This window comes from Culicoides brevitarsis, chromosome 3, assembly GCF_036172545.1.
Source record: "Culicoides brevitarsis isolate CSIRO-B50_1 chromosome 3, AGI_CSIRO_Cbre_v1, whole genome shotgun sequence".
Taxonomy (NCBI): Eukaryota; Metazoa; Arthropoda; class Insecta; order Diptera; family Ceratopogonidae; genus Culicoides; species Culicoides brevitarsis.
The window spans coordinates 35,755,194-35,771,490 of NC_087087.1; the positions used below are offsets into that span (position 1 = coordinate 35,755,194).

Here is a 16,297-nt window from a genome sequence, read left to right on the forward strand (position 1 = left end):
TTGACACAGTTTTTTTTGCTCTTGATTTAGTTTTTAAAACAAAACTATGTCAAAGGAAAAAAAATTTTTTCAGTTTCAATTTTTTGGCAGTTTTGAGTTATAAAATGATTAAAAATGATAAATTAGAGCCCTCTGATAAATTTTTATCCATTTGGAGCAAGATTTGACAAAAATTGCTTTGACACAGTTTTTGACACAGTTTTTGCTCTTGATTTAGTTTTTAAAACAAAACTATGTCAAAGAATTTTTTTTCAGTTTCAATTTTTTGGCAGTTTTGGGTTATAAAATGATTTAAAATGATAAATTAGAGCCCTCTGACAAATTTTTATCCATTTGGAGCAAAATTTGACAAAAATGGCTTTGACACAGTGAAAGTTTTGCTCTTGATTTAGTTTTCAAAACAAAACTCTTCAAAGGACTTGTTTTTCAGTTTCTATTCAGTTTTGAGTTTGATATCCATCAAACTTTGTTGAAACTTGACAAAAAAAAAAACTTTTTCGAAAAAACTGTCAAGGAAAAAAACATTTATTTCTTCAAAAATCAAGGAAATTTTGATTAAAATCATCTTTAGAATGAATATTTATACAATTTTAGCTTTGAAATCCATCAAAAGTTTAAAATTAAATTGTAAAATTTTTTTCAAATTTTGAAAATTTTTTTTTTTTTTTTTTTTTTTTTGATGAAAAACATTGCTCAGGACAAGTTTCATGGGAAGCAGTTTGACGAGAAGAAAAAATTTTTTTTCCAAATTTTTTTTTTTTTTTTTTTTTTTTTTAATGAAAAACATTGCTCAGGACAAGTTTCATGGGAAGCAGTTTGACGAGAAAAAAAATTTTTTTTCCAAATTTTGATTTTTTTTTCTCCCAGAGACTTGAATCTGCACACTCGTAGATAATCGAGTTCAATTTATTTTCCTTCGTAATTTTACAAAAAAAAAAGAATGAAATATTAAATACATCGTAAATGAAGCTGAAATTCAACCCAATATAGGCAAACAAACATCCGGAGAAGTATTTTTATGATTGTTTTCTTGAAGTTGAATTGTTAAATTACTTTTATATTGCGAAAAAGGCATGGATAGACAAGCACCAATTCATTAAAAATTTCTGCACAAATATTATTAGATATTTGTCTCTCTTTCTATCTTCTATTGAGAATATTTTATCAGACAACGTCAACTGACTGAAGACAACGTAATATTTATTAAATGAAACAGAAATAATAATCATAACAACAAGTACCACAAACTACGTTACATTTACAAAAAGTGGGAGGAAACAAAGTTTAATAACAAGACCTGGATCATTGCATTGCAATATTAATATCATCATCAGTTTTATTTCTGATACGACTCACAGCAATGAGTAAATGTACTGACATTCCTATGAGATTCCTTCGGAAAATGGGAAATTGCGGGACTTCCTGTGTATTACACGAACAAAACAAACAAGTCAGAAGGATGGAAAAAAACTAAAAGAAAAACATAGAAAGGGAAAAAACTTGAACTGATACGATTGTGAATGGAATCGCAAAGTAATATAATACACAAACTTTTCCACATGATATGATTTCTTCATATTACGTGCCCATAACTTTCGTTCGCTGCCAAGCAACTGTTCACTCACTCCGCTAAATTCAAAATAAATTAAAAGCAAGACTCACCATTTCGGATGCGCTCTTCCGCTTTTGATGTGTAATGCAGTCTTCTTGTGTTGGTTGCTTCTGAGGGAAATGGAGATGCTTGCCGGTAATGTAATGGCGATCGATTATTCGTTATTGAAGATGATGTGCCATTTTCTGCTGTAATTATTCCCGTGCTACTAACAGCATCTTCATTATCGCAATCAGAGCGATAGGATCTGTCTTGATCTACAAAAAAAGAATGAAAAAATATAAGTATGATATTTCATATGGTTTGATTTGTTTATTGAATGTTATGTACTTATTTTAGCTTTTAAACAAAAAAGTAGAAAAATTTGTAAAATGTTTTATGATTTTGAACAATAAGATTTTCTATATTTTAGATAAAACAACCTAAACGAAAATGGAGAAAAGGACGAGAATAAAGTTGTAGAAAAATTACTATTTTATGCTAATATCATCTCTCTGTTGCTCGATTGCGTACAGTATTGCGTCTTCTAAAGTTTCATCAATAAAAATAATTTCTTGCAGTTTTCTTCTTATTTCTCCTCCGTAATGTCGAGGCATGGATACCGTCAATGAGTGTGATTTATCTATAAAAAGTGGACACCTTTCACATGAAATCATTTATCATTGTACTGTCTCTTGTTTTTTTTTCACACTTGCATGGAATTTTCCTTTTGTCTTTCTTTCTTGCGCGTGAAATTTCGCCACAAAAGACAAAAAAACTGATAAGACACTTTTTTGTTAGTCGTCGTTGTGCATCGTGTGCGCACGTAGTGAAGTGTGAATAAATTGGAAACATGATGTGAACAACCTTTTTTGATTGTTTCCCTCGTCAGACAAGCACCACGAGAGAGATCTCCTTGGTAATTAATCATCCATGCTGCTGAGCAACATACGCGAACGAAAACAGAATTGAAGTGCTAAAATGTTTACTTTTTTGTTGTTGCCATTTTATAAAAGCTCTTAACGCGTCGCTTATCGTTACTGTCGTCGCATCGTCGATGCGTTGACCTACTTTTCACAGCTTTTTTTACATGTAGCTGACACATGACATAAAGCAACCGACTAAAAAATTAACAAAGCCCATTAAGAGTGAGTTGCGTCGAAAAGTGAAGAAATGAAGGAAAAAAAACAACTCGGGTCACACGAATAATTTGCACGTAATATCAAATTAAAAGATATACGTTTTAATGGTTGTCATGGGGGTCGTTTTCTAACATCATCATACCTACCAACGACGTACATATATTAGATGCGAACGGAGACACAAACTCTGTGAAATGTACAATAAAAAAATGTAGCAGCAACAGGACAATGTTCTACACGAGCACAATGAAAATTTGTTATCCACGAGCAACAGTCTAAAATGAGTCAAATATAATAATAATAATGTTCACGACGACGTCGACAAACGACAACGAAACGACACAAACACACAGAGCGAGGAAAAAAGAAATGTGATGATTATGCAAAATAACGAGTAACGAGTGCGATGTGACTGCCTCCAACAATGCTACTGTGACTTGTGAAAATTTGTGTCAATTTAAATGTTTTTAAAAGCAGATGTTTGGAATGGAATACTAATTCTACTTTCGTTAGAATCTAATATCGAGCCCGCTGCAGTCATAAAAACGAAGCTTCATTTTCTGTCTGCTAAAAAAGACAAAAAAGGAAGACCAAAACTTGGAACGATAAATTTTCTAATTAATCTACAAAATCCATTTGTTTAATTAAAATTTCTTAATTTTCAAATTTATCAATATCTAGCGGGATGCTACGATGAGACGACACTATCATAGGTATAAGTAAATTAATGAAGAATGAAGGTAAAAGTATTAATCTTCGATGTTTTATCGAAGAATTTTGTCTCGTTTTTCATTGTTATGTACAAAGTCGTTGAACATTTTGTTACTCTTGATAATTTAAAACTTTGTTTTAATTTTTCTCAAAAATTAAAGCAAAACAATCTAATTGTCATATTCATCATATTTGGCTATTCAGTTGTAGAATGAGTTTTTCTAAACAAGTTTTTCAGTTAATTTTCTTCCTTCAAAACCGTCAGGTGTTTTGTTTATGAAAGAAGCTGACCCAATGAAAGGCAACATCTGATAGGATTATAAAATAAAATCCACTCTTCTGTGTAATTTGCCTCGACTCTTCTCTAATAAACTTTTTTTTATGTCCGTAAATTATGTTTATAGAAAAAAATAATAAAAAATTAACTGTCTCGTTCTGTTTATTCCCATCCAACTAGAGAGCGCATTCTTACAGGACAACTATAGCGAACGAACAAGCGGATGCATGAGATGAGTAATCACATTGCGAATGGAAGATAACAGACTAAAAAGATAATACAAATCATAAACAAACAAGAGAGCTCGTTAATTTTTCATCTTTTCCGCTAAAAAAATATGAAAAAACGAGATTTATCCTTATGTACATTTTTTTTTAATAATAAAATAAAAATAATCTTATCTTGTGTGCGAAAAGAAAATGGAAAAGTGGACGACGAGGATGCAGATAAACATCTCGCAACTGTGTGGTTTGTAGAAAATAATATGTGAGCGTTCGAGTACGTCGTCATTTTTTTCCGCAAACACATTCGCATACAGAGCAAGACAAATCCTTTTGGGATTACACGATACACAATTTTGACTTGTCTTGCCAAGGATAGATGTTGAATTTATGATTTTTCTCTTGTGCTTGTCTTCCTTCATCATCATTTTCTTGTCTGTTTCTACCTTTTTTGCGTTCTTAGTTCATCTTTTTAGCTTACGGCACGCAACTACGGTCCAGAAGAAAATATTTGAGAGATCTTTATTAAATTCAGTGCCTTTTCTTTGAAATCCGCACTACTTATACGATCATTATGTGTTGCGTTGATAAAGTAAGAAAAAAAACTCAGACATGTACTTCACTGTTTATTTATTTAAAAATAAAAGGAAAAAGTGTAATCATGTTACACAACAAACGATGTTGCAAAGCAGAAAAAGGAGTTTCTAAAGAAAAGAGAGAAAAAATATAATAATAATGAAGAAAAATAGCAGGTGTGAGACTGGAATTGAAAAAATGTCACATGTAGCTAACGAAACCTTTGCATTGATGAATGAGGAAATTTCTTTTTTCCTTTGAATTATTTTTTCTGCATGGCACGACAATTTCACCTTTACGACACACATTTGTCACTTAAGAAAATTAAATTTTAAGTTGTGTATGCCTTGCAATGTGTGCAGCTCAAGACAAAATAATAACATTTAAGAGAGACACAAACTACTAAAATCTTCAAGGTAGTTCTTGTGTAAAAGTAAAAATATATAAAGGAGAAAATACTTTTTTTTTGTAGTTGTTTTCTGTCAGTCATGAGAAAAGATACGAGTGCGCAAAACGAAAAAGTGTAGCAACGAAAGAAAAGAAAATTATTTACAAGATTTTTAAGACTATTAGGTGTGTGTTTGTTTCTTATGTTTACTTGAATTAATCAGAGTATTCACTCAAAGAAAGATCTCATTAGCATGATAGCTGATTTTGTTATTTCAGGAAAAATTTAAAGAAGAAAATTTCATTTTGTATAAAACAAGAGAATTTTTAAATATAACTAATACACAAAATTATAAATCACTTTTATTGAAAAATTGAATAATTTTCAATTAGTAATTAACCGAACTATTGATAGTAAAATTAGTTGACAAAAAGCAGGTAGGATTTTTTACAGATCATCGCAAAAATTTTGTTCAAACAAATCCGGTAGTAAATTGTCCACTCACTCAAATGTGTAACGCGCAAAAATGTTAAATTGCTTCACTGAAGCGCACACTAATGTAATTGCTCGTGCAAAAAGCTTTGTGTTCAAAGTGCGTCGAGTCGAGAGAGTAAGGTGAAAAATGACATTAATTTTCGCACAAAAAGAGCGTCACTAATGAAGCTTACGTGTTCCTTTATTTACCTTTTACGTCCAAAACACGTAAAATAATGACGAACGAGGTGAATATGAGGCTTATCATGGGATATTAAGTTTATATAATAATTACAAATGATGTTGTCGTTCATGCGAAGGCAGATAAAAACAAGCTTAGGTGCCCGTTTTTGTGTGTCAGCTTCAATTAGGTGTCTCAAAAAGGTGTACTGATCACCGAATGTATGCCAACTTTCACACACAAAAGCAATTTGTTCGCACATTAACACACAATGTTGGAGAAAAGTAGAAATGAGAAAAAAAGGAAGAATGTTTTTCCATTCATACAAATTTTATTTGCCTTTTTTTCCTCTGTGTGTGTCTCTTTTTCAGTGTAATTTCCGTCTGCAACCCATTTATTTCTTGTCATGTGTGCGAAGAGTGCAGGTATTATTCTAGTCAGTCAAAATCAGATAAAAAGGATTGTAGACAACTGCTTCGGATTACGTCGTCAATGTTTTCAAGTTAGTAGTTAATGTTTGAAATGAGTGAAAATGTACGACATTATGTACATCAGACATGTGACTCATGGGACAGATTAGGCCCATTTTGACCTTTTTTCCTTCACTTTTGCACATTTAAAATGGTCCTCGGGTTTTATTATCCTGAAACTACAAATTTTACTTACTGGTCAATTGTTGCGTTTGTGCGATAAGTTGTGCCAAAATGGAGCTGTCAGCTGCTGTTGTCGCATCGGATGCGAAGTTATTTGCCCTTCGGGAAGCGCCATTTGATCCGCTTTTTGGTACTTCATCGTCGCTACTGCTGTAACGGCGCTCTTTTTGCCACTCGATGGATCGTTGACGTCGTACTTGACCATTTGTCGAAAGACCTCGTTGTCGCCCAATTGTCCCCGAATGACTATTTGACATCTTTTCGTGCCACACGTTTTTTGATTGTGTGTAAGACTTTCCTAACTATAGACTTTTACTTGACTTTACATTTTCTTTTCGGGTGATTCCTGTAAATAAATAAGAAAAGGAGAAAAACGTTTTATGAGTGCTGTTGAAAACTTAATCTCTTATAAAAATAAATATGAAAAATATTTACAATTATCCCTCATTTCAGTTTTTTCTTTCCTATTTTTATTCCATAAACAGTGACGTACACTCGCTTTTTGAACCATTTAATTTTCTTGAACCGTTATTTCGTCTCTGCTTTGAAATACAACAAAAATTCAATTCCTTACGTCTTTATACATCTTTAAGTATCATTTTATTGCTCTTATTGTACATATATATATCTCTATGCAAAACACTTCACACCCCCTTAAAACTTTTTTCTCTTTTCATTCTTTTCTGTTGGCCTTGTGTCGTCTTTTGTAAGCTATAAGGACATATAATCCCCTTTTATTTTTTTTTCTTCAAAAATCTCACAGGAAAAGAAAATAAAAATTTTTTGGCTACAATAACTGCTTACAAATTGATAACAAAAATGTTTTCCAATAACTTCTCACACTCTCTCTCTCCGTTTCTCTTTGTAGTAAGCCATGCAGGGCGATCATGAATATTTTCGTCTTTTTGCGAGATGATGGCGAATAAAATGTAATAAGAAGATTAATAAATCATAAATTTATTATTTGCAAGGGATTTTTCCCATACCTATGTACACGCTGTACTTTAAAGGCAAATGAAGACGAAAATGATAAAGATTTGTTGGATGAACGTTTTTCGATTGCTCAACCCCAACAACCAAACTCGTGCAGGGGGACACAAAACGGGGGTGAAAAGTGAAAATTATTTAAAAAGATTACGAAACGTCGTGTGGAATGACAAACATTTGCTTCTGGTACTGAAAAGTTGTTTGTTTGCATAAAGTTGTAATGGATTGAATTTAGTTAATTTGTTAAATAAAGAAAAAAAATGTGTCTGGCGTGAAAAACTTGGGATAATGTGTATGATTGATTAACGTCTAACTGACACTCTCATTCACACAAAGTTCTGCCTTTATATCCCTCATCATGAAGTAGACTAATAATTTACACTTGGCACAAAGTTTCTTAGAACTTAGACGACAACGCAACGCTGTGATGATGATAAATCTTCCTTTCAACAGTGCAGTGAAATTTTATGAGTTAATTACAACGCTTGAATTGTTTCAATCGTTTGAATTTTAAAGAAAAAAAAATAATTTTATTAATTTACAGGAAATTATTTAAGGCTCATATGCAATTTCCCGTAAATGCAATTCAATCAGATGAATTCAAATCTTTCAAGTCGTTGGCATCATACAAATTTACCTTTATACTAATTCAGGATTTAAGATGGCGCTGCTGTAGTCAATACTTCCGGTTAACAATATCCTTTTTGGCGCCATTTCGGAATTGCGGCAAAAATGGGAAGTAATGAAATTCAACTTTGAGTCAGTTGAAAAAATAAAAAATGAATTCTCATTCCGACCTCGAGATGGCGTTGAACGGAATCGAAAATCGTAATCGAAAATCGGAGGATCGGAATCGAAAGCGGGAAAACAGGAGGATTTAATTTTTTTTTAAATTTAGAGTTTTTTTTACTTTTACACACAGTCTTCATAAAAATCAATTTTTGAGGTCGATCTGCAGTATATTCGCTTTTATCTTCTTACACATCTAAAAAATACACATCAATAAACACGTCAAAAAAACGCTATAAACATATTTTATGTCTGTCCTATTAAAAGCCTCACAGATTTATGTCTTCATTTACCGGAGAGAAAATCACTTCGTCGACGTCGGAGATAACTGCCATGTGAATACATAATGTTCATAATAAAATGAAAACAGACCTTTTTCTAGTCATGTCGTGACATACACGAATTACTTAACGCACATGAAAAAAGGCATCGTACAATGATCCTTGAACAAAAATTTTCTCTTATACGACATGCGGTAAAAAGTGAAAGTCGACATCACATCTCGGAACAATGCACACACGATTTTCTCATGTGTGTATAGCAAGTAACACTTATGCTATCAGATCACATTATAAATGATTCATTTCCTTTCATTATGTTTATAGTTGTTGAATAAAAGTAGCTTGTATGTACTTTTTGAGCCAACGAAAAGTAGTAGACTCAATAGATTTCACATAAAACCTATCGATTATTTTTTGTGTCGATGTTTGATTCATTGTCCAATTTTCTGCTGTATTTTTCTTTTCTTTCTCTCTTGTATGTATTTGAAATAACTGGACAATATGTGCAACGAAAAAACTTTTGGTTAGACAGAATAAATTGGGAGAGATATAAATTTTTGTCGATATCAAAGGAAAATGGAAAAGAAAGCAAGAAAGTATCATAAGTTATGATGGTTATTTATGCGAACATGAATATTTTGTGTCAGTTACAGTCCATTCTCATTTATTTTTGGTTTTTATCTTTGTCAATATTCGAAGTTTTGTTCGTGATCAATTTTTCTAAAGAAAAAATTTTAAAAAACAATTTTCGTTGTGTTAAAATTAAAAACTTATCTTAAAATTTCATTGAATTATTAAACATCACTTGTTACACAAAAAAAAATTCTTCAACATATCGACCTTGAACAAACGCCTTTCCATTTCAATTCAAAAAATTACGACAAATATGTACCTAATTGCCATGCATTTTCATCTTTTACTAATAATAGTGAGACATGCATGTTTAAATTCATTCACTGCCCTTTGTTGTGTTATTGTGAAGACATGAAAAAATATTTTTTTATAAATAAACGGACATGTTACAAGCACGAAAAATTGAGCTGCTTTTTATGTAAATAACGTGCATGTTGTATTATTATCGCTGGGGATTATCGAATAAACAATGAAAAACACACACACACTGCATGCGATTCATTCTCGTACCACAGCAGGCTTGTAGTTTATTAATTTAATAACACAAAAAAAAAGATAATATTATGTTCTTTGTATATGTGTGGGTGAGAGGAAAAAAGTTGAAGGCACTTCCGATGAAACTCCTCATAAAATTTAAATAAACTGAAAATGAACTGTGCAGAAATATTGTTCTCTATTATGGGAAGACAAAGGAAGAAGAATGTACAGTGCACCAAAATTGAACTTTATTTAAATTGTGACATCATAATAGTGTTAAATATTTAAAAGTAAGCCCATAATATCTTGCGTTCACGACAAATTTAAATTGTTTTTCACACAACAATCCTCTTATCAGCCATTTCATTGAGTAAGTACCGTTTCTCGTTAATTATAACCGGAAATAGGCTTGTTTACTCCGTTTATTGTTATTATTATTACGGTGAAACCCAATAACAACGACTCTCATCATCAACGTCGAGGCAATCCTTGTAGTAATATGAACATTTTTCGCGGTGAAAAATATTTCTAAAACACGCGCGCGCCGTTTTCTATTGTTTTTCATGACAATTTAATTCGATTAACATTTTAATGGCGTTGAAATTGTTTTTATTACAAAATTCATGCAAAACATAGAAACCAATTTGAATAATATCAACGACATGCACACAACATATCATAATAATAAACATGCCGTCGATGTTGTTGGTATATTGCGGTGCCTCTACAAGTGTGAGTGTGCTTTTGTCATTGTGGCAAAACATCAGAAAAAAAAAATGCGAGAGACCAAGTAATCAAAGGTTTTGTGTAGTAATCCGGTTAAATGTGAAAAAAATTTAATAACAAAATAATAAAAATGAATGTTTTTTGCTCAAATGTTTCATTTACAGGGAAAGGAAAACAATGTGGTTGTAAAAAAAATTACAATTTCCCTAACAAATGAAAACAAATTCGCGTTTGATCATCGTTGGCGATGACAGCTATTTTTTACTCAGACGGCGAAAATGGAGATGTCACTTTATTTTTTTTTTTGTGGAAAAGGACTTATAAGGGTTGACAACTTTGCTATTCGTGAAATTTTGTCGCGATTTCTATTACGCATCATTAAATTTTCAATTTCTATAGAATGAGGCGAAAATTTAGGTAAACAAATAAACTCGTAAACGTATGAATTGTCATACTCGAAAAAATAAATACAGTTTTCAAGAAATTTTATGCATATCGAAATAAGTATGAGTTTAAGTTTTAATTCAAACTCAAATGAAGTGTAAATTAGAAAGTAAACATAGAGTTATCGAAGTAGTATTTGAGTTTTGAGGAAAAGTAAGTGGCGTCTCCATTTTAGTTTGTAATACAGAAAAACTTGACAGTCTTGCTATTTTCATTGAAAATATAAATTTCCAACAAAATCCCATAACTAAACCATATCTATAAAGTGTTTGTTGTTTGTTGATCCAATTATAAGCACTCAAGTCGAGAGCGAGCAACATTTCAACTGCCTACTTATTTATACATCATGATATAACGATATTGCTCATTCCACACACAACTACTACTCATTTAAAATAGCTTTTTTAGTGTACTGAACACCGTTATTGTTCTCTCATTGCTGCTGCTGACGAAGAAAAACATTTCAAAACAATAATAATAGAGCACTAAAGTGGCTGAATGAAGAGATTATTCCTCCTTTTGCTGTTTATACACTAATTGTGAGATGTAACGAAACACGTACACACAAAAAAACCTCCAAAGCATAAACTTTGTACTCTTTCTTATCCTGTTATTAGGCATTACAATTGTCTCGAGTTCAGGCAACAATGAAACTTGAATATTTCAAAGTAAACTTGTTAGAGAGGATTTGTGCATAAAAAGCAGCTTAACTTAACCAAAAATACATTTTAAATGAAGTTTGCTGCTAATAATAACGTTACGAACGTTGCAGTCAAAGGTTGAACTACAAAAAAGTTTTCTGTGTCAATTTTCTTCCTTTCTTTCCTTTAAAGTTCATTCTATTCTTTTAAAACATTCTTAACAAAAAAAATAATAACGAACCTTCTTTATATGATAATTGACTGCAATAATAAAATCCGATTCTTTTGTTCTAACAACGACGACGAGTGTTAATGTCGAAGACGATGGCGCCTTAATGAGTTTTTGAGCCTTTTGGCGTTTTTCATTGTCTTGTGCGCCATTCGCTAAATAATAATGTGATAGCTGTTTCGCGTCATTAAGTCACTTACTTCATTGCCGGGTTTTCAATCGTTTTCTTTTTTTTTCATATCTCTCAGTCTATCCGCCATCTGTTTGCTTTATTTCCTTTTATTATCGCAAAGTTGAGAACATTGAGATTATTACAATAAAAATAATAATAATAAATAATGACACCAATAAATGTTACAAGTTACGAAGAAAAAAAGGAGAGAAAAATAAATCGATTGTGATTGTTAGCAATCTTGAAGATTTCTTCTTAGAAAGGACTTTGAACGACGAAACAATCAAAGGTAATAAAATCGAATCGATGTTTTTTTTCCTTTCATAGGTAGTCAAGTGAAGACCCTTAACTTGATATGATAACAATATAAATAATTGATATGCGGGATTCCGTTGTTGCTAACCCATATTCTGATTAATTCTATTTTTATACAAATCCGGATAACAATTTTTCTACGTTTTTAGGCAAATCACAGAACAACCCACGGATCAGAGAAATAAAATCAACACAAGCGGAATCGTCGACATCAATTGATTGATTGATTTCACGGTTTTATCCAATTTTTCATCATCATGTCGCATGTCTTTACATCGATTATATTTACAAAGCCATCCGCACGACTTAAAAGTATAATAAATGGAGGTATCGAGCGAACGACAAAAGAAAAGAAAGTTGTGTAGTTTAAAACAACAATAACAAGTCCCATCTATCACCTATATTAGTTCTGTGAGCACTTTTATGGATTTGTTTGACATATTTTCCGAATGTAATATTAATTCAGCAGAGACGACGACGAACTGCGTTTGACCGATATTTGTATATGTGTAAAATGAATAAAACATGTTGGAAAATTGAATTGAAACCCCAAAAAACTGGTCAGTCAGTTATGATAAATGTTTTGTTGGATCGGTCAAATGGAAAAAATATATTTTATTTCGTTAAATGGGAAAGTTTAACACCCAAAAATGGGCGGGAAGTTACATGGAAGCGTATTTCAATAGGAAACTAAAGATATATTTTTTGAGAAATATTCACTTCTTTGAAATATCAACTAAAATAGACATTGAATTTAACCATTTGATATTTCAAAAGTTAAAATTAGAAGAAAAATTAACATTTGTGGAAATATCAAACAAACAAAAATGATTAATTTATTAACCCTGAATGTGTCATGTGTCGTTGAATAGGTTTTGAAGAAACGGACAACATCTATTGCCATTCCTTATGGTATTCATTCGACTATCTCCATCGAAACGCCTTTGCAAAATAAAACATGATCCAATTTTATGAAAAACATAACAAACAGCATGAAAGATATTATTACTCCTGAGAGACAGATAATATAAAATAACATTCGAAATCTATTTAAATGATGATGGTAACAGCCTCTGCGTTATTTGTGTGAGCATCGTGCTGGTTTCTGGCTCACGTAATTATTGATATAAATTGTTTTATATTGGGACAAAATTTAACCTAAATTCCTCTTTCTGTCGTTTGTTTTGCCGTTGTCTCATTACCGAGACGCAATATCCTCATGGAGTGTCTGTGATTTAAAATCAACACAAACAAAAGACGAGAAAAGAGGCGTCTATTGTTATTTTTATAAAATTATTTATTTCGGGCCTTCTCATTCTCGTGGCAAAGTGAAATAAAAATAAAATGAAGAGAGAGAGATAATACGCTGGCTGGCTGAGTTTTACATGGAATTGAAGGGAAATAAATAAAATTCCCATTAGAATACAAAATTCAAAAATTAGAGTATCGTTGGAGCCGAAAAACATAAAATATTCTGTCCATCCAACAAAAACATCCCGACAAGAAAAACAAAACAAAAAGCAGGAGATACACTGATTGTTACGGATATGCATGGATCGGACGAAGCAAAACCGAACGAGGGAATGCGAAGAACGTTGTGATAAAACAAATTTGAAATCCCAAAGCAGCAATAACACAATTCATTTTGTAATTGACATTTTCGATATTTTAGTGTCTCATGCAGCAAAACAGCAAGTATATACCAACAAAGAGATTACCCTTATTAACCTTTTAAGGTTGTGTCGCACAACTTTTTAATTAAAGCAAAGTGAAGTGACTTCGATTAATTAATTAATTTTGTGGATTTTAAGCATTTGTCACACACACGCACACACGAGACGAGCTATCACATTATTATTTTTAGGATTATCGCCCATGATGTGATGACATGCGGTGCTTTCGCTCCATTATTATCACGATAAATATCATCCGAGAGAGCCACAGACAAGATTTAATTATTATGATTTTCATTTTAATAAAATTATTTATTACCGACAACACACACTTTCGTCACATTAAAATAGTTTTAGTACGTGTGCAATAGAAGTGCAGAAAAAGTTTCACAACTTTTTTAATAGAATCGCCGTAATTTAATTAAAGCATTTTTACGACGTAACCTTATTAAATGTGTGTGAAAAAAGTTGAACATTGTCAACAATGACTCCCTTCGACATTGGAGACACAAATGGAATTTATTGAAATGATGCCCAAGACAAATGCTTTTTATGTTTATGGCGCTTTGTGACATTTTGCTTGACAACAACTGTTAAGTTTTTTTGAACCAACACTAAAAAATTAACAAATGTCAAATTATAAAAGGAATTTTTTATGAGGTCAAGACTTTTTAATTTATCTAATTTTAACTAAAAACATTCAAAACCCGATTTTTCTTTCTGAAAAAGTTGGTAAGAATTTTAAATACGTGTCTGTCTGCTTTCTCCCCAAACCCCATAATTTATGAAAGATGTTTGAAGATTAAATTAAAGAGTTTGAACGTTTTATAGAACACACTTCATGTTGTTGTTGTCATCAAACTTTTTTTTCTTTTTCCCATTCCTTATCATGTCGCACAACAACCCTTATGGTTGATTAACATTTCAAAGCCAAGTTGAAAAATTTAATCGGATACACTTTTTTTTGTCACGCCGGATAATGTTCACTTTATATCATTTCCTTCGTCAAATATACGAGCGACACAACAAAAAATCAACGTGTCATGCTTCATGCGGAGAAAACATCGCGAAAGAACGAGAGCAAAAAAAGAACGAATCATCCTTAATAATCTTCAAAAAATGATAGTGATTTCATTCGCACAACATGACGATGACGACGTCAAAAGCGAGACTTGTTACACATTTTTCGCCTCATCTTCTTTCTCCGTATAAATTGCTCGCATGTATCATTCGATAATAAAGTAAAGCGCTAAATTACAGAAACCACTTTATAACATCCTCCGTTCGTGTCCGTTTCCAGTTTAGTGTGCGGGAGCGATTGACACGATGATGTTACAAAAATAATAATAAGAAGAACAGAGAGAGTAAAGTGAATGTTTATGTGAGAGTTTGATGAGATGAGTTGAGCTCGTGCATGCGGTTTTCATTCAAAAAAAAAAAAAGTGTAAAACGGATCGATATAAAAAAGGGCAAAATAATAAACAAAAACGAGAAAAAGAAGAAAAACGACAACAAAAGTCAGCCACTGAAACACGTAAAAAGTGCCGTGACATACGACGCATCGCTTCGTTGGTTGGCTGCTCGGTTACTTACTGCCGAGAAAAAGAAGAAAAAATATGTCTGTCGTAAGTTTATTGCTTATTGCATTCAACTTTGGTCTGCAATGTGTTTCGTTGTTATTGCTATTATTTTTACCTCAAAAAAGTTCTGTAATCATAAAAAACGGAACAAAGCCAGACATAAAGAAAAGTTTTATGTTACCTTTTATCGGTCGGTAGCAAGCAACTTTACTAACAAAAAAAATGCTTAAAATGATACGTCAATGCAAAAATAAAACGTCGATGAAGGAATTATTTTTACATTAGGCACAAAAGCGTGACCAAAGTAATAATTTATTAAATTTAATCAAATTTTTTTGGACACGTCTTTCGGTTTTTTATCTTTGAAAGTCTTTGATGAATGAAACCCAACCGCCAATGTTTTTCAACATTTTTGAGGGAAAAAAATAAAAGAAAGGAAAGATGAAGAGAAAACTTTTCATTGGAAAACCAAAAGAATTTTTAATTGATTTTGAATATTCATGTATGTCAAGCCTACTTCCTTACAACATCAACAGAATATTATAATAAAAGCACCGTGGGTCGATATTTTTTGGTTTCCTTATGAAGATCCCTTTTTTCCGACAGTAAAACCGCATTAATATAACATTTAATAAGCAACATACACAATAAATTTTTCCTTTATTTCTACATCTACATATTTTCCTTTTTCTTTGCGCTTCCTTCATTTTGCTTCATGCTTTGCTTGCTTAGCTTCAGACTAAATTTCCTCATAATAAAAATTATTTTGCAAGCAAATAAATTAAAATACCGTAACGGTCCTTTTTGTGCCTTTTATCATAATGTAATTCGTTGTTTTTTTTTCTTGTGTATTTTTTTTTTGCTCCTTTATTGAAGTATAAATTTTTATTAAATACACAGACAGACTGCGTAATTGTTACAGTAATTATTTTATGAGTTTTTAAGGATTTATTTTGCTTTGTTTCTCTTCGTGTTTTAGTAACAGACTACATCAAACAGTAGCAGGCACCTTTTTGTAAAAAAATTCTTGTCTCGCAACTAAAATATCCGATCTGAGAGCAAAACAATTATTTTCGTTTGCGAGATACAAAATTTTCACAGAACGGATTTGAGTAAATTCTATCAATAAATTAAAT

At 31.7% G+C, this 16,297-nt stretch overlaps 1 protein-coding gene across 6 annotated transcripts in view; it reads right to left on the reverse strand.

Moving 5' to 3' along the window:
• Window positions 1-16,297, reverse strand: part of LOC134835629 (teneurin-a) — a 196,473-nt gene that overhangs the window by 120,865 nt on the left and 59,311 nt on the right. For all 6 annotated transcript variants that reach the window (XM_063850541.1, XM_063850542.1, XM_063850540.1 and 3 more), the window contains 2 exons: window positions 6,228-6,560; window positions 1,663-1,869 (listed from right to left, as the gene is read on the reverse strand). In XM_063850541.1, coding sequence (XP_063706611.1) covers window positions 1,663-1,869; window positions 6,228-6,471 — 451 coding nt within the window. In that variant the 5' untranslated portion in view covers window positions 6,472-6,560. The remainder of the gene's footprint in view (window positions 1-1,662; window positions 1,870-6,227; window positions 6,561-16,297) is intronic.